The 20703-nt window shown below is 36.1% G+C and overlaps 1 protein-coding gene across 1 annotated transcript in view; it reads left to right on the forward strand.

Moving 5' to 3' along the window:
- Positions 1–1320: 1320 nt before the first annotated feature.
- LOC307148278 (proton-coupled folate transporter) overlaps positions 1321–20703 on the forward strand; it is a 41154-nt gene continuing 21771 nt past the window's right edge. The window contains exons 1-4 of the mRNA XM_079853677.1: positions 1321–1329; positions 9054–9176; positions 13686–14433; positions 18749–18846. Coding sequence (XP_079709803.1) covers positions 9060–9176; positions 13686–14433; positions 18749–18846 — 963 coding nt within the window. The 5' untranslated portion in view covers positions 1321–1329; positions 9054–9059. The remainder of the gene's footprint in view (positions 1330–9053; positions 9177–13685; positions 14434–18748; positions 18847–20703) is intronic.

Genomic DNA, 20703 nt, shown 5'->3' on the forward strand with positions numbered 1-20703 from the left:
TATTCTTACATCAGGCTTTTGGGTAAACTTTATTTGTATCTCTTATCTCTTATTTGTATCTATTCTTTCAATCATCACTGTACTGCATTACATCCTGTTTTGCCCCCTACAATTCAAAGTACAGAGCTTTTAAAACTGAGGTGTTTTTTCCTCATCAAGTGTGACTGTGAGCTATCATACACAGGTCATAAAAGCCTGATGTTTCAAATATAAAACACAAACAATTTTTCAGATTGTGTCTAAAGGTTTCATTTAAAGAAAAATAGATTTTTCCTGACCATTATTTCATATGCCAGGCTTTACAGGGATAATTTAATTATGGTCTTGTGTCTCTTATTTTGAAAGTCTGTTTTCTGGTCATCTGTTGTTTTCTTGCTGTCGCCGCATTTATATAGTGCTTCTTAAAGGGATACTCCACCGTTTTTTCATATTAAACTATGTTGTTCCTTTAACTAAGACGAGTTGATACATACCTCTCGTCTCAGTGCGTGCACTAAATCGCTCTGTCTTGCGGCGAAACTTTGTTAGCACTTAGCTTAGCTCAGTTCATTCAATATGGGCCAAGCAGAGAAGCTACCAAACACCTCCAAGTTTTCCCTATTTAAATACAGTTACTCGCGTAGTGTAACTCGACCTAGGACGGTGACACAAAACAAAACGTTGCGCTTTTCTAAGCGTGTAAAATGGATAACTATATTGTATGGCGAAATACCATAGCAAGTGCTTGTAAGAACTTCGACTTGGCGCAGTAATATCTTCACTAGAGGGAGCGGGGGCCGGTGAGAGGATTTTTCACGAGTGAAGATATTACTGCGCCAAGTCGAAGTGCTCACAAGCACTTGCTATGGTATTCCGCCATACAATATAGTTATCCATTTTACACGCTTAGAAAAGCGCAACGTTTTGTTTTGTGTCACCGTCCTAGGTCGAGTTACACTACGCGAGTAACTGTATTTAAATAGGGAAAACGTGGAGGTGTTTGGTAGCTTCTCTCCTTGGCCCATATTGAATGAACTGAGCTAAGCTAAGTGCTAACAAAGTTTCGCCGCAAGACAGAGCGATTTAGTGCACGCACTGAGACGAGAGAGGTATGTATCAACTCGTCTTAGTTAAGGGAATAACATAGTTTAATATGAAAAAACGGTGGAGTATCCCTTTAAGAAGTCATAAGTGGCTTAGCTATAGTGAAAATCTGCACATAACTCTTCATGCCTTCTCAGGTTTTTGAGCTGATAGGTCTCAGAAAGCTCTCAGATTTCATCAAAAAGATCTTCACTTCTGTTCCGAAGATGAACGAAAGTCTTACGGGGTTTTTGGAACGACACGAGGGTGAGTAATCAATGATAGAATTTTTTGAGTAAACTATCCCTTCTGTAACTACAATGCAGTAACATTTAAATGAATCATTGATACAATGCACTGATTGTGAACATACATGTTTTTACATTGTACATATTTTTAATTTAGAGTTTGTAATTAATTTATGTAATAACATCCAGTGCTTGAAGTGGAAAAAAAGGGCCGGTACTCCTGTTGGGTGTTCAGACCGGCAACATGTGAGAAGTGCCGGCACGCAAGAATAAGTGAGGGTACGCTATATAGAAGTTCGGGTACCGGTGCGTAACGGCCCACTTTGAGCACTGATTACATCTACAATTACCCTGTTGACCCTACACTCACCCCTTAACCCACCACCAAACCTGTCCCAACCTTAACCGTATCCCAATACACCATGAACACACTAAGTACTTAACAATACATTTTATTGTTAAATATTAGTACATAGCAAAGACACCCAATATGTGTGACCTCATTTGCTTGTTTTATAATGAAACATAACTGAGAAGAACAGGTCATCCGACCTTCATGTGTGTGCAGCAGGGTTCGCGATGGCTCCCCGTACGCCGCAAAAAGGTCCCTTGACACACAAACTAATTAATGTTTAAGAGCAAGAAAAAAGGGCAACCTTGGACTGTGTCCATTTACTCATTTTCTCTTGCCTTTATATTAGTACATTCACAGTGCAAATCACACACGAGCAGTCCATACAATTCACGGGATGTAATTTAAGCCATTTTCTCTCTCTTCCAGGTAGATCCCTAATGTGTTTTGATATCTTTTTAGTATAATGTCATGAGACTCGTAGATGTGTGTGTTGAGCGGGATTCGGACCCTTTTGGGACGTGATGCACATGTAATAAGAGCTGTTCCCTGCGTGTCTGACCTTGCAGTGCATTTGGGCTGAGCTCATGCATAAATGCAGCCTCTTACAGTCCTTTTGGACATCATTATCAAACGATACACCAACTAGACAGATATTATTTGTTGGATGTTACATATCAACACTGTCGGTGTGGCTCCGAATAAACTAGCACATTACACAGATCTGTTTCATATCCTTTGTTGTTTTTATCACAGTGCTCATTTACAATATTATTTTTCATTTGAACAATGTTAAGCTCAATCAAATGCATCCAAATGTTACTGAGAACGTACGCCTCATGAAAACACATCCCACAATTCCTTCACTCTACTGCACTGTGATTGTCTGCCGCTAGATTTATCTTTATTTGAACTGAAAACAATGTGTGTGCATGCACTGCCATGGTCTTTAGGTATTCCAAGACTGTGAAAATGTCTTGCGTGTCAAGAAAGTGATATAAATGGAGAATGTGTTTGCAGAGAAAACAATCGCTGGTATAGCAGGAAATCTACTAAATTCATCTGCAGAAATAATTACAGTTTGTGGACGCTAATGGCAGTAATAAAAATGTTAAAAGCCTTTGAAGACGAGGCCAAACCATAAGACATCAATTTGGTGGTATTAAGGCACATTTCTACTTAGTTTAACACTGAGCACTTGGAAATGAGGGCAATAAAACAAGACTAAGTGCAAAGTCGTCTTGGTTCAAAATGCATCTGCTGAAACTCCGCTGTAAACAGCTTTTTATTTGTTTGAAAAAGAACGGCTTTACAGGTCATATTAACTCATCTAAGTTTAATTCAAATGTTAAAGACGATAAATGAATGGTTGGATAACTATGCATTTTGGTAGATAGATAGATCTAATAATAAGTTATAAGCTAATAAGTTCATGTACATGCATGAATTGTTGATTTATCAGCCTCAGCGTGAATGCGGTTAGGTGAGAGACCAGGAACTGTTTCATGTAGAGGTGAGGCAGAATCCCAAGAATTGTGATGAGAAAGAGAGACAGACCTGGTACAACGCATCAACACTTCGAAAAGACATTTCCTGAATTAACACAGCAAAAAGAAATAGGGATTATATGAAAGCATTTGAGCAGAAAAGACCAGGTCAGAGACCTTGCCCGATGATCTAATTCACATATAATATAATGCAATTGCATTTAAAGCTAATAAGAAGCGTCTTTTTATTTGAAACTGCATATAAATTGAAAGCAATATAGTTAGAGTCAAGATCAGGTTTTGTGGCTGAATGGGAAATTGAATAGAAAACCGTGCGAAACACGCCGTAGCGTGACAGAAAACCTGCTCTGCTGAGAACACCATTTTCTCAGTGAAAAGAAAAACGTAATAAATTCTTAACAAAATGAGTGAACTAAGACCAGGAGATGACATATGATTCACTGCGCATCAGAAAAGAATAAAACAAGCGAGAGAGGTTTTAAAATGAGAATCATTTTCTCTCATAACAGGTGCATGCGTACGTTACTGTTTCTAGTGCTCTGTTTACAGTGAGGGCATTCCTGTTTCTTGCATTTTGTGTGTGGCTCTTATGCACTTAAACCTTTATCTTTTAAGAGTGGACGCTTGTGAGTGTGTGCCCGGTTCATCGTGCCTAACAGCGGTGCGACATTTTCATCAAAAGAGCAGCACTGCTGTGACCTACTGCTATAGCACTATTACAAACTTTGTGCTAAATACGTCGGCCGTTCAGTGAAGGTCAGACCATTAATCTCACCCTTCAGGAGAGCTCCAGTGTACTGGGTTTCGCACATGAACACACAGTCCTAATGTATAGCGTGGCCGAGGTCCAGGGAAAAAAACTCGTTCCCTTTACAGAGCTTTTATGCTTGCCATTTTATGAGGTAATCTGCAACAATTACAGTTTTCAACAAGTAGAATATGCATTCATTATTCACTGCTGTCTCGTCAGGTCAGTGCACTTCTATGCAACCGTGTAGAAATAATCAGAAAAAAAGTGGTAGTGGCCGGAGCAGTGTTTATCTCCCAAAAAGGGACATTGATAGAAACTTCAAAAGCTCTGTTGTTTTTTTTTTTTAACTAGTAAGCTGCCTTGTTTCTGCTTCAGAATAATAAAAAAAGGTACCTGTGACTTTTTTTCTTCATAATTGCCACTTCACATCTCACAATTGCAACTTTATTTCTTGCAGTTTTAATTTCATGTGCCAACCCGACTTTGTATCTGTGATTTTATTTCTCACGACTGCACATTTATATCCAACGATCTGACTTCATATCTTACTATTGCAAGGTTGTTTCTCAGAATTCTAACTCATAATTGCGACTTTATACATAATTTCTTGTAATTGCGAATGCGACTATTTCTCACAATTACAGATTTTTGATCTCACAATTGTTACTATTTCTCACAATTTTAACTTCATATCTGATTGTTGTGATTTAATTTCTCATAATTGCAAATACATTCTTTATTTCTTGTAATTATGACTTTATTTTGTCACAATTGTGCATTTATATCTCACAATGTGACTTCATATTTTACAACTGACATCATTTATCACAATTTTGACTCATAATTGCAACTTCATACTTTATTTCTTGTAACTGTGACTATTTCACAAGATTGTGCATTTATATCTCACAATGTGACTTCATATTTTACAACTGACATTATTTCTCACAATTTTAACTTCATATCTGATTATTGTGATTTAATTTCTCATAATTGCAAACTCATACTTTATTTCTCGTAATTGTTACTATTTTGTCACGATTGTGCATTTATATCTCACAATGTGACATCATATTTTACAATTGACATCATTTATCACAATTTTGACTCATAATTGCAACTTCATTCTTTATTTCTTGTAATTGTGACTATTCATCACAATTACACATTTTTATCTCACAATTGTTACTATTTCTCACAATTTTGACTTCATATTTGATAATATTGATTTAATTTCTCATAATTGCAGGTTCATACTTTATTTCTCACAATTGTGCATTTATATATCACAATGAGACTTTATATCTTACAATTGTGACATTATTTCTCACAATTTTGACTCATAATTGCAACTTCATACTTTATTTCTTGTAATTGCAACTATTTCACAAAATTGTGCATTTATATCTCACAATGCGACTTCATATTTTACAATTGCAACTTTTTTACCCTTACAATTGTAACTTTAATTCTCACAATTGCGTATTTTTATTTCACAATGTAAATTCATATCCCACCATTGCAAATTTATTAAACTTCGGCATGAAACGGATATTGCAAAAATCTATTCCCCCCATTGTGATGTATATTCGAGTGAAACAGCTTCTCGAATAAGAAAAAAATGTCGGACGGGACTTGATTTTGTTCATCAGGAATTGATTGGATTGATTAGAGATGTCGTTGCAAAAGGGAGGGGACATTTTTTTGATTGAAGATTATGAGGGCACATGAATTAAAAAAATAATGATGTGCATGGATAAATCATTTATGACAATACTCCAATACTCAATTAAAAACAAGAATTGTCGATTTTGATTTCATGGTGACTTTAATTGACTAAATATTTTTAATTCATTACACTATTTTTTTTTTTTTAATCTTAACTAAGCTTGTCGCAGTGTATTCTGGGATTGCTTTCTCAGCGAACATACAGTATGACACTACCATCACGCCTATAGCGCGCTACGTATGAACAGCGCTGATTCAGATCCTATGGTTATACATGGGAAATGTGGAATAGAGGTGATGTACATACAGTATCTGAGTGTATATGTAAACATGTGCATATACACAGTTTAAGTATATATGTACACAGCATGACACAACACACTCACATTCGACATGAGTTTTTCAAGCTGAATAATGTTTAACGATAAACATTATTAAATATTTGAGCAGCAACTGAGGAAGAGCTACTGAAGAAGACAGATCTAAGAGAGTGATGTATGATAGACCAGTCCCTTGCGCAGACAAATAAGACTCCTCAGCCAGCGCGCCTGTGTAAATATTTGAACTCTACCCAGCAGATATCAGGGCCTCTAGAGAGAAAGACACTAGTTCAGGTGAGAAAGGGTTCATTCCCGTACTGCATGCCTGCTGCCTCTGATCTCTCCCGCAGCTCATGTATTCACGCGCTGCATACAATAAGTACATAAACAGAATGAAATCATCTGGGGTGTGTGTGTTAAAGGGATAGTTCACCCAAACATTTTAATTCTGTCATTAATTACTCACCCTCATGTCGTTCCAAAACCATAAGACCTCCGTTCATCTTCTGAACACAAAATGTCTTTTTGATGAAATCCGAGAGCTTTCTAAACCCCCATTAGACAGCAACGCTATTACCACTTTCAAGGCCCAGAAAGGTAGTAAAGACATTGTTAAAATAGTCCATGTGACTACAGTGGTTCAACCTTAATTTTATGAAGTAATGAGAATACTTTTTGTGCGCAAAAAAAGTTTTTTCTTTTTTCTCTTCCGTGTCAGTCTCTGACGCTGCACTGTTTTTTTTGCGCACAAAATGATTATATATAGAGCCGACTCACCTAGTTACCTCAAAGGTTTTTTGCATCCCTCCGCCACCTCGACGACTCACTCTCGGCTGGTTCCTATTCCCAGCCAGGGATACGGGGGAGTGCTCTGGGCTTGGGCTAAATTCCGAGCTCGGAGCCTCCACTCGCACAACATGCCAAATATTCTTTATTCTTTTACTCTATTCGATCATTTGCCAGTGGGAACTCGTGAAAACAACTGCCACAGGTAATCAGACATTATTTCCTTTTTTATTTATTTATTTTCAAAGATTTTAGTTTTTTGCCTTTTTATTATCATAGGACAGTGAGTAGGCAGGAAGCGAAGTGGAAGAGAGAGAAGGGGGGGGGGGGGGATCGGGAAACTCGAACTCGGGTCACCTGAGCTGCCCACGAGGCTATCAGCGCAGACAATATACCCAGTAAACAATTACCGTCTTTCAACTTTGAAATATGGTCGAAAATATGACAGTCCGCTTTGGACTGGTTTACGATGTGATTTCGGCCGGACTGATTGACTACGTGTTTTCAACTGATCATCTAAGACACCACGTGTTTTCAACTTATAATCTAAGACAGGATAAGTCTGTTATACATGCTAAAATAACAGAGAAAAACAAACTACCAAACCATGTTCATTATTATCTAAAATAAATTGAAACAGTTTTACATATTCCATCAAGACGTTGAAGATCGACCTGTTTTCAACGATGAAAAGTCGTAATTAGACGTTGAAGATTTACGTCTATTCAACATCTAATAGGCAACTTTTTGCTAGCAGGGTAGCATTTTATTGCTTACACAAACTTATCTTCAGAAGGCCTTCATTAACCATCCAGAGCAGTGTGGAGCACTTTAATCATGGATGGATGCACTTTGATGGACTTCCAAAAAAAATATACCCATTCACTCCCATTATAAAGCTTGGTTTTTAATATAACTTCGATTGTATTCGTCTGAAAGAAGAATGTCATTTACACATAGGATGGCTTCAGGGTGAGTAAACCATGGGCTAATTTTCATTTTTTGTGAACTATCCCTTTAAGGAGCACTGAAAGAGCGACTGAGTGAAGGAGGGATGGTATGGGGGGCACATTTGATGTCCCTTCACAATTAGAGATTACGTGAGTTTCACCCACAACAGAAATAATTGAGTTTGGCATTGTTGATTAACAATTGACGCTTGTGCGTAGACAAAACAAGAGTGAATAAAGAGAAAAGAGTATGTAGGCTATTAATAATGGTCTTGACTGAGTTTAGAAATTGTCAGTTTTTCATTTATTGTCTGAAAATGTGTACAAACTAAAATGTGTAAAGGGCAATACATGTTTTAAGGCAAAAACTAGCATGGGTGGCTATGTCAGCCTATTATTACATTGTGCGGGTTATTCATTTTTCTAGCTCACCTTTTTAACAATTTATCAGTAAAAATCAAAGACAGAGTAAAAGAAGAATCTTAGGCTATAAAATAAAAAAGTTTAAATGACTGAAGAGGAGTAAAATACAGTTGAAATACTTGAATATATTCAAACTATACAGTACATATTAACAAGGAAATATACAATCATGCAAATACGATTTAAAACATAATAAATAAAATCAAAATGTTTATGTTAAGACACTTTGTGGGAATCCCGAAGCTGTCAACTGGACGAGGTGGAAAATTGTAATTCCTTTTTGGGCAGGTTTTGAGCCGGCTGTGGGCTGGGACCTGGCAACCCTGGCTTAGACAGGAAGGCCTTTGAATATTATCTTGGACAAAGGGAGACAAACCACTAGACTAAACTAATGTTTTAATGTTATTGGTCACACTACACTTTATACTGGAAAATTATGCAAAGAAATCTCTGACAGGCTGTAATGAAGTACTGAAAATGAAAATTGTCATTGTTGCACCTCAATATTTGCTGCTATAGGAAATGTTTGCACAATTCAAAGGAAATCTCACTTTGCAAGTTTAACATTCTGAAAACGCATACTGTAGAAAGAAGAGGATTCTCACCACTCTGTGTTTTTGCTGCAGGGGAAGTGTGAATCTGTGGGGGTTGTGTTCAAAGGGCAAATAAAGGCCGACCACTTTTACAACCACACTGTAGAACAATTCCTGATAAGAGAATGTCGAGTGAGACAATTTCCTCCTGTTACAGCTGACATGCATGTGACTAACCGAACGGTGTGTTTTAACTCGAAAACACTTCCCTTGTCCACTATTCCCTTAGGACAGTATGAACATCTACATGGGTTTGCTCTACCTAACACGGCTTTAATATTAAGAGACGGTTTCCTTCTTCCTTCCTCGTCTCTATATCTGTCACTGCGAAGCTGAATATGTCGGCATGGAAAGAGAAACTAAGGAGAGTTGTTACAGTGGAGCCGGTGATTTTCCTCTACATGACCAGCACTTTCATCGTAACACCTGCATATCAACAGATGATTATCACAAAGGTAAGAGAGCTGCTACTTTTTGTGATTTAAAGCAAGGGAGAGAGTGAAAAAGAGAGACATTAATCAAGTTGGTCCGGCGAGTCAGTGTTTTGTTCTTTGAACTGAAAAACAGGTCAGCAGGGTCCAGTTCTAGTACACAAAACGGAAATGCCCGAAGCAGAACCACGGAGCGCTTGGAGAATAGCAGTGGAGCTCGAGATGTACTCAAAACCCAAAACTGCAGCAGGCATTAATCAAGCCGAACCAGCCATGACAGTCCCAGAGCAAAACAATCACTCATGGACCAGATTAAACAGTCGCTGACAGTCATTAGTCTGTATTCTGTTGCTGAGCTTCAACATAGACTATGCCTGAGAAACTTTGTGGGCAACTGACTTGAAATTTTACTTTTTGGTAAGTTGACATGTCCAGCGATGTGACGTACATCTGCATTTTTGCCATATAACTTAATATATTAATATATAAAGGAGACTGCTTTGTAATTGAAAAATCTATTTTCGTAATATATTTTTCATGGATTAGAAATGAACAAGCGCAGGCAAAAAGATGATTAAAACAAATCCAGTCAGGCTCATGTCCTAATCTTCATCATTTTGCATTTAATTTTTAAAATATATTTTACAGTAAAAAAGTGCATGTATACATTAGCTATTAATATATTACCTGGTTAAAAATAGACTTTCATTACATTTTAAAGTAATTTATACTTTTTACTTGGTCAGTGCAAACTCGCACATACACAAACACAAACACACACACAATTATAACATGTATATTCAGTGTGTTACAGCAGTACGCAGGTTAATCTCAAGAAACCTGTCAAGATTACATTTAACCTCAAAATTATTATTTTTTTGTTGCTTTTTTTAGTGTCAATTAACCACAATGTCTCCAAAATACTGTAAAAGTTCCTGTAGTTTATAATCATTAATAATAGTAATAATAAATATTATTATAATTAAATATTTAAATTAAATAATTTTTAATAATAATAATGAAATAATTTATTATTTATGATTTGATAATATATGTTTAATTTTAATCCGTATACATTATATTATAAGTTAGATTAATTAATTAAATAACTAAATATATTTCCATATTTCTATTTCATGCAAGTAAATAGATATTAATATAATACTACTAAAATATTGACCAACTCGAAAATGTCCATTAAAATAGATTTCTTTATTGTAATTTTTATTGTAGTTTTTATTTAATTGTAATTTTTTTTAAATGGCACACACACACACACACAGACACACATTTTTACATTCAGATTAAATAAATTATATATTTTATAATTTCAATACATTTACATCCTAATAAATAATAAAAGAGAGAACTTATGCCCAAAAATAACAATAATAAAAAATAAATAAATACATATATATATATATATATATCTTTTAAAGTAAAGTATAATAGAGAGGGGAAAATGCAGGAAAAATAATATGTGAACAACAAAGACATTATGAATATAAATAATGCAGTGAATATATGCATTTGCTTAAGGGAGACGCTCTCCAAAACATGCAGCTGTTTTTAGTTCCTGCTCCTGTCACTTTGCTTTTTTTTCTGAGTGAGTGTCCTTCCTTTCCTCTCTCCTTTAAATTCTCTTACCCTTCCAATGAACTCTGCAGCTCCACACATAACAGCTCTCAGAAAAATGTGGATGAATATATCATATGAATGAGCACAACTCCACGCAGTGGAAACTGTGGAAAGATTAAAGAGGGTCCAATCATTTATTGCAAAGTGCTCATTTACGCCACTCTTAATGGCCTCGATTCTTGCCATTTGCTCCTTGATATCATCATATTTGTGAGGTTGCGGTTCGTGAGGTTCCCCGAGGCTTGTTCTTACAATAACTGAGGGCGTCCCCTGGTGTGATGAGTTACTGCCCGGGTTGTGCATCATTCCCATAATGCCTCAGAGCATCATTACTGACAATGAATAAAAACGTAGAAGTAGAAAATCCTCAAAGCTGACCTAAGAAGCAATACCCGGTTTTCAATTCTAAAACATTTGATCCAACTAAAAATAAAAACTGTTAAAGCTCTAGTCTTGTACAAAATGCTAAGGCTCACCTTAAAAATAATGCTGACCTAACTTTAGCAACTGTTGTTAGCCCTAAACATGTTATGAACACTTTTGTTCACTTACACTATGTTATATAATATAATACGAGCAAGAGTACTATTGAGCATGGAGCCAAGGTTCACAGAAGCAGAAGTCATCATAGCTGGGTTAACTTCTATAGTGGAATCTACAACTAATATATTTTTGTATTCCTGTTTTCTCCAATAGCAAAAGAAAAATCCATGTTCGCGATTCTATGATTTGATAGATTTGACAGATTATGTTGGACAGTCACAGAAGAGAGAATGATGTATTTGTATTAGAAACACTCACACAGCAGTGTTTTCTGTAATTTAATGCCAAGGTAATATAACATAAACTATAATATAGTTTTTATAAGTAGTATATACTGTATAATGTTGTAAATGTACATACATGTTATATAAAAAAAAAAAAAAATGAAAAAACTACTAGATTAACAATGTTAATAACTCGTCATCACAGTCTGTTAAAAGGGCCCATTAGGATTAAGCTGATAATTAAGCTGATAATTGGAAAAAATAAAATCATGATTGCAAATGTGATATACAACTTCAATTAGGTTTATTAGGCCCCAGTGATGTTATGTTAAGGCATGGAGTTAGGGGTGGGAAAACATTTTTTACATTTTCATACGACTCACATCACACCAATCCATGAAAGCACAAAACACAATGCATTGTAGTCCCCCAGCACGTGTTCTCCCAAAGTTTAAATGATAAGCATTAGCAGTGTGTACAAACAGGGAAACAAATAACTCTTTTAATGAATCTTTTCATGAATCGTTCAAAACAACTCTCAAGAGTGGGGTTTTACATATTACCTGCAGATTCAATTAATTTAGTCTCGAAATGAATTTTTCTGAAGATTCGTATCATTACTGACACATTTGCAACAGCTTTTTGTACTAATTCAATTCAATTCACATTTATTTGTATAGCGCTTTTCACAATACACATCATTTCAAAGCAGCTTCACAGAAAGTGCATGAGTCAGCATTACAATTTAGAGTCATCAAAGATTCAATTATTGTTGGGCAGAATAAAATATACTTGCACGGTTACACTCCTCGGGTCGTAAGCGACCCTATACAATTTTTGCACAAAAATTTATTGGAAAACAGGCATTCTTTTATAATTTTATAATTTATTTTTGTCGTTATATTGTTTATTATGAATTGATTGAGGAATACTAAGAAGGCTGATGTCTGATTTTAAAAACTGAATGAGGAGGAGGATAGTGAATGATGTCCCGGGTCACTTAAGTGTTGTTCTTGGGAGCTTGTTATGGTATAGGTATTAGCACATTAGCTAGCTATGTATATGAAATGATGTTTTGTTTCTGTTAAACTGTATACGTTTCACCCAAGTAAGTAGATAGTAATATAATAACTCTCACTTAAATTACTGATCTGGGGTGCGTTTCCCGTACAACTATATAGCTCGCTGCTTAACTACCATAGTACGATGCATCGTGGGAAATCAACTAGCTAGTCATGACTGTTTCCCGAAACTGTATGTCGCAAAGTATCGTTCAACCACGTTGGTTTATGACGTCACGCACGTGGTGGAGTAATAACTTATTTTAATTAATCTGTTTGAGATCGAATTAACGCTAGATTTTGTCATATAAGTTACAGACATGGCATCTGAAGACCATTTCTAATTTTTCTCAGTTATTTTGCTTTATTACCAGACTCGATATTTGGCTCGTTCTTACAGTAGAGCACGTTCGCACATGCGCAGTCTTCAAAAACGGTGCTTTAAATCTCTTGACAAACTAAAAGACGTAAATTACATTGTATGTATTCTAAATAAATAACACGGGTTGTACTGAATGTCAGCTTGCTTATTTTGCTAAACATAAGGATTTATTCAGTCTACATCTCATGTAAACTAGAAACTATGCTTCTAACCACAGCTCGAGAGCTGTCGTTCCAACCACACAAGTTTGGAACGATGGTTTCGGGAAACACAGACTCGTTGAACTATGCTGATAACGACGGAACTAACGACCATAGTTGGCTAACGATGCTTTCGGGAAACGCACCCCTGCTCGAAAATCTGTAAGTGACTTAGAATAGATTTTTTGTTTGTTTGTGATAGACCTCAGTCAGGGTAGCACCCTGACAAGACGTTCATGTATTTTTGGACAGGAATGAAAACGAGGCTGCAAGCAATAGAAGTACACTGCGTTCCAATGAATCGTACTGTTGTTTAACATACTGATTGTTCAGCTGACGAAATTTGTTTTTCTTTTTAAAACAAAGCTTTCAGAAGACAAAAAGCTCAGGGACATGTCGATTTTGTTGTTGTGTTTAATAGACAATGTTGTGGTGATTTAAATATCGATAATGATATGAATTTGAATCGCTTTTGTCTTTCGTAGGTATGTCAAGAATTGCTCAAGAATGAAACTCTCTGCAGTAACCCCAAGCACCACAAAGAGGACGAGGAGATTCAGACGTCAGCCTCCTACATCCTTCTTCTGTTCAGCGCCACCCTGAGCCTGCTCTCCATCCCTCCGGCTATAATGCTGGGCTCCTGGTCTGACCGCGCTGGCCGTCGCTCGGTCATGGCGTTCCCTTCTCTGTTGTCCCTGCTGAGTGGGGGTTTGCTCTTGGCTGTGGCCCTGTTGGGAAACATCAGTGTTTACTGGACCCTGCTGGCTGCTGCCCTCACAGGCCTGACAGGTGGATATGTCTCCATTTTCCTCAGCTCCTTCAGCTACCTGGCCGACTTGACCATGGGCTCCAGCTCCAGTCGCACTTTACGTATGGCCGTGGCCGAGTCCATGATCTTTGTTGGCGGTACAGTGGGTTTCCTCCTTGGTGGATTTTTGGATCAAGAATTTGGGCCCAAGGCAGCGTTCGGGGCTTACATTGGCTGCCACGTCCTGGCATTACTTTATATTGCGCTTTGGCTGAGAGACCCATCGACGGGGAAAAATACATGTATATCTGCCTATAAAGAGGATACAGATGAGCAATGTTCTCCAGCAGACCAGTCTCGGCTGTATATCCTAAAGTACGCCAAGCTGTCTTTCAAAGCAGTGTTCAAGAGGAGGTCAGGGCAGCAGAGACTGAAATTGCACCTTCTCATTCTCTGCACCTTCATAAATAACCTGGTGGCTGTTGGTCAGTGCAAACACGAACATACACATACACACACACACACACACACATTATATATATTCAGTGTGTCGCAGCAGTATGCAGGTTAATCTCAAGAAACCTGTCAAGAATATGTCAAGATCACATTTAACCCCGAAAAAAGAAAAATTGTTGCAGTTTATTCATGACAATTAACCACATTGTCCCCGAAATGTAAACTGTAAAAGTTCCTGTAATAGTATTAGTAACTATTATTATATTTATTCAATTCAATCATTTATTATTTATGATTTAATAATATTTGTTTATTTTAAATCAGTATACATTATATTATTAATGATATTAATGAATTCTATAATTAAACAAATACTACCATGATCTATACTTTCCAATTTCTATGACATATTTACATATTTGTATTTCATGCAAGTAAGCAGATATTAATATAATACTACTAAAATAATTGACCTACTCGAAATTATGTTGGTAATGTCCATAAAATAGATTTCTTTATTGTAATTTTTATTTATTATTTATTTATTAATTATATATTAATTGTAATAATTGTTGTTAAAATGTCACACACACACACACACACACAATATGTATATATATGTATACATACATATATATATATATATATATATATATATATATATATGTATACATACATACATATATATATATATATATTTTTTTTTTTTTCACACAGTACAACACAACAAATTGTTGGTGACATTTTGTTTTATTTAATATACATTAACTTTTAATAAAGAGAGTTTGAAATGAAATATATACTGTATGAGATAATGAAATAATACTGCATAAACATTCATTTAACCCTTGTGTGGTGTTCAAAACCCTATAACCCCCGGGATCTTCCCGGTCAAAAATGACCGGACTATAAAAAATAGCTAAATATTCACCCAATTTTGGATTCTATCTTTTTGTCAACTTGTTTTCTTTCAATTAGGACTGGTTTTATATTTCTATTTGCATCTGATTAATCATAGGCCGCATTTATTTGAGAGTAGGCATCTCATTTTTTGAGTAAAAAAACATTATTTTTGAATAATTTTGGAAATATTAAATAAAATCTGAAGAAAATTGGCACTGTTGATCACACTAGTCTACTTTAATTTTTCACCAGGAATTTTGTTTTGAAAAACTTTTATTTTGTACAAAATGGCACAGAGTTACACTTGTGGTGTTCCACTGTGCCATTGAGGGCCATTGTTTCAATGGGCCATTGAAAGTGAATGGGAGAGACTGAGAAGTTAGAACGCCATGAGCAATATCTATAGATCTGGTTGATGGAATATATTGAGTTTGGGCTCTTTTTAATCTTGAGCTCCTGCTGTAAATAATGTTATGCCATTTTTCGTGATCAATGTATTTTTTATGAAGATACGAGTAAAAAGGCCAAGTCTAAGCTACCTTGCTTGGCTACGTGAGTCTGAGAATTTTTTTGTGTTAGAACTCCATGAGGAATATCTTTAGTTCTGATTGATGGATTATGTTGAGTTTGGACTCATTTTAATTGTAAGCATCTGCTGTAAATAATGATGTGTCATATTCCACAATCGGAGCATGTTTCATGAAGTTACGAGCGGAAATGTGTCTAAAATTCCATCATCCATATATGGTTTACACATGGGTCTCTTGAAGGGCTTCTTTTACAAAAACCTCGCTCAAGTTTAGTAAAAAGCCTAAAACAATTATGCTTGCTGTATTCTACTCATTGAGACCTTTCAAATGACACATGACACAGGACTATCTGAGCTGTATGATGTATTTGACATATTGCTGAATGTAGTACAAAAAAAGTAGTTTATAAATTATGATTTTTTTTCTATTTATCAGCAAATAACTCAGCACTACTTAGGAGTTGTCAAATTGGCTACATTCATTGTAAATTTCAGACTCTAAGCTTTCAAATGACACCTATTTTAAGTTGATCAAGGTAATAGTTTTGAAAAATATTGTGATTATTTATTTCGCAGCTAGGTGGCGCCTGCGGTGGGTACACTCCGTTTTAGAGTGATAACTCAGCTCTTGTTAGGAGTTGATTGATCAAAGTGATTAGATGCATTAAAAAGCTGAGACTCTAAGCTTTAAAATGATACCTATTTTGTGTTGTTCCATTCATTGTTTGCATTGGTCTCTCCCATTCGCTTTCAATGGCCCATTGAAATAATGGCACACAATGGCCCTCAATGGCCCAGTGGAACACCACAAGTGTAACTCTGTGCCATTTTGTTCAGTTCAGTTCAATTTTATTCATATAGCACATTTAAAAACAATCATAATTGACCAAAGTGCTTCACAAGATCCAACAAAAAAGAAAAAAACAAATTATTATACAGACAATATCACACAAAGTACAAACAAATAACCAACAAGTCAAGATATCAAAGCTCAACTAGAATTGAAAGCCAAAGCATAGTAATGCGTCTTAAGCAAGGACTTGAATGTTTCAGTAGTCTGAGCTTTCCTTACATGAATTGGTAGACTATTCCAGATATTCGGAGCAGCCACTGCAAACGCTCTGTCACCATTGTTTTTTAGCCTAGATCGGGGCACATCGAGGAGCATCTGGTCAGAAGACCTCAGTGATTTGACAGGTGTGTGGACATGTAGAAGCTCCGTCAAATATGAAGGCGACGACCCACTTAAGATTTTAAAAACAATTAATGCAATTTTAAATTTAATTCTAAAACAAACAGGAAGCCAGTGAAGTGAGGCCAATACCGGTGTAATGTGGTCACGTTTTTTGGTCCCGGTTAAAAGTCGAGCTGCTGCGTTCTGCACTAACTGTAGCCGTCGAAGTGATGACTGCTCCAATCCGGCATACAAAGAGTTACAGTAGTCTAATCGCGACGTAATAAAAGCATGTATAACTCTTTCAAAGTCTTTGCGTAGCATGTATTGCTTGACCTTAGCCAGAAGTCTCAAGTGAAAGAAGCTAGTTTTAACAACTGAACTAATTTGTTTGTCAAATTTAAAAGCACTGTCAAAAATTACACCCAGATTCCTGGTAAAATTTTGTACAAAATAAAAGTTTTTCAAAACAAAATTCCTGGTGAAAAATTAAAGTAGACTAGTGTGATCAACAGTGCCAATTTTCTTCAGATTTTATTTTATTTTTCCAAAATTATTCAAAAGTAATGTTATTTTTACTCAAAAATTGAGATGCCTACTCTCAAATAAATGAGGCCTACAATTAATCAGATGCAAATAGAAATATAAAACCAGTCCTAATTGAAAGAGAACAAGTGGACAAAAAGATTGAATCCAATATTGGGTGATAATATTGCATAAAGAGTGCTTTATAAGCAATTTTCTGTAGGCCGGTCATTTTTGACCGGGAACACCACAAGTGTAACTCTGTGCCATTTTGTACAAAATAAAAGTTTTTCAAAACAAAATTCCTGGTGAAAAATTAAAGTAGACTAGTGTGATCAACAGTGCCAATTTTCTTCAGATTTTATTTAAAGTTTCCAAAATTATTCAAAAATAATGTTTTTTTTTACTCAAAAAATGAGATCCCTACTCTCAAATAAATGAGGCCTACGATTAATCAGATGCAAATAGAAATATAAAACCAGTCCTAATTGAAAGAGAACAAGTTGACAAAAAGATTGAATCCAATATTGGGTGATAATATAGCATAACAAGTGATTTATAAGATATTTTTTGTAGTCCGGTCATTTTTGACCGGGAAGACCAGTAACAAGGTGACAAAACCACCCCTAAAAAAGTAAGAAAACTGTCAAAAAACATTTGAGAAGTAGTTATACCGTCTGTGAATAAAGTCACTAAGTTTCAGTCCAAAGCGATAACATTAACTAGTATTTTGGGGTAAAAGAAAATTCTGTCCGGGTCAAAATGACCCGAACACCACACAAGGGTTAAAAATAAAACTTGCTGTTCCAGCTTTGAAAAGGCTGTAATGAATGATGAGCGCATCTAATACGTCCCCTGTGGTGGAGTCGGCTGTGATGATGACACTGAGCCACTGCAGGGAGCTTTTAAAGCACTCCATCTGAATGCTGTCAGTCCTGAGGCCAGAGAGAGACATGGGGATTTCTATAGATGTCTATACCGTGTTCCATAAAGTCTTAAAATGAGTTATTAGTGGTCTTAAATATTAGCATCTTTAATTCTGTCGAAATTTAATTGTCATTATTTGCATAGGTTCATAATTATCGTTCAATCATCTCATTGAATTACACACTTGCTTTGAAAAACATTGATCTTTGAAAGTCATGCCAACAAAGAGTTGGAGAGAGGGTGGACATAAATAATAATGTGTTTTTATGTGCATTTGTCTCTGCAGGCGATCAGTCGATCTTGCTGTTGTATTTGATGTATGAGCCTCGAGAGTTTACGACTGCCCTGTTTGGGGTTTTTAACTCTGTGAGGATGCTCTTGTTGGTAAGTGGTCTTGTTTAATGCAGTAATGCTTTCTCTGATGACTCATGTCTCTCAGCTCTCTCTGAGTGGAGATCAGTGGATGTCCTTGAAATGCCACTAAATCTGTGGATTTCAGGCTCAAACAGCAGTGGCCCTGCAGAACGGCCATTGACTGGACACAGCTGCAGTGTATCTTTGCTTTCTCTTCATTTGATTCTCTTCTCTGCTAGCACACACAGCTGAGCATGAGCACAAGGTTTGCGGTCTCGGGCCACTAAGGCACCGCTGTCGTGTAAATGGGCGGCCGGAACGCATAAAACGTTTTCTGTTTTCGGTTGAAAACGGTGTTGTGTAAATGGCCCCTAAATTAATAACTAATGATTTTTACAACTGAAATGAATCAATGCTGAACTTACTTAAAATGGACTTCTAGACTTCTTAAACTTTCTTCTAGCCCTTGCTGTGTTGAAAACCCTACAACACTTGTGATGTTCCCGGTCAAAAATGACCGACCTGCAAAAATTTGCTTATAAATATATCGTTATGCTACACCTTATCACCAAATTTTGGATTCAATCTTTTTGTCAGCTTGTTTTCTTTCAGTTAGGACGGGTTTTGTATTTATTTTTGAAACTGATTGATCATAGGCCTTATTGATCTGAGCCTCACTGTTTTGAGGATAAAGTTCATCTCTGTGAAAAAACCCTGTAATACTCAAAATAGTTTGTTTGTGCACATCAACGTGTGTGTGTGTGTGTGTGTGTGCGCGGATGCACGAGTATGCATGTATCCACACATGCACAGGTTTGAGGCCTTTATTTTTGCAAGCCCACATTGTACATGTGAACATGGACATGATGAACACACTATTTGCTTCTCTGATTTTCGACTCCCCCATTCATTTTCAATGGGCAGTCATTTTTGACCAATATAATTTCAGATCAATGAGGCCTACGATCAATTAGTTTAAAAAATAAATACAAAACCTGTCCTAATTTAGAGAAAACAAGTTGACAAAAAGATTGAATCCAGTATTTCGTTATAAAATAACATAATAAGAGATTTATAAGGCTGGTCATTTTTGACCAGGAACATCACAAGTGTGACTTTGTGCCATATTGTACAAAATCAAAGCATTTCAAAACAAATTTCCTGGTTAAACATGAAAGCACACTAGTGTGATAAACAGTGCACATTTTTTTTACCATATTTTTATGTAAAATTGACAAAATTATCCACAAATAACGCTTTTTTCACTCAAAACCTGAGGTATGTAAGCTCAGATCAATAATGCCTACGCTCGATCAATTCCAAAAAGAAATATAAAACCCATCCTAATTGAAAGAAAACAAGTTGACAAAAAGATTGAATCTAATATTTGGCAATGATGTAGCATAATCAGACATTTATAAGCAATTTTTTGTAGTCCGGTCATTTTTGACCGGGAACACCACAAGTGTTACAGTGTGGAAAAACCCCCACAAAAAGTATAAAAAAGTTTTTGGGAAGTTGTTCGATTCTGGGTGAGTAAAGTCAGTAAATTTTAGTCCAATGCAATAACATTCCGAAATAGCAATTTCGGGTACGGGTCAAAATGACCCAAACACAAAATGAGGGCTAGAGCTGCTCTACAGCCAAAACAATCTTTATTGCATTATTTTCCTGTTATCACTGTAAAGATGCTTTGAAACAACCTGTATTGTAAAAAGCTCTGTATAAATACAGGTGACTTGACTTGACTTGACGATGTCCTTGCTCAAACACCCCTTTGATAACCAAACGTGCTTTTTCTTGAAAATAAGTTTTGAGATTTAGTCAGAAAGGAAACGATGGGGTGAAGACACAACTCTTAACAGACAACACACCTTCAGTTTCAGC

Source organism: Squalius cephalus, assembly GCF_949319135.1.
Source record: "Squalius cephalus genome assembly, chromosome: 20".
Taxonomy (NCBI): domain Eukaryota; kingdom Metazoa; phylum Chordata; class Actinopteri; order Cypriniformes; family Leuciscidae; genus Squalius; species Squalius cephalus.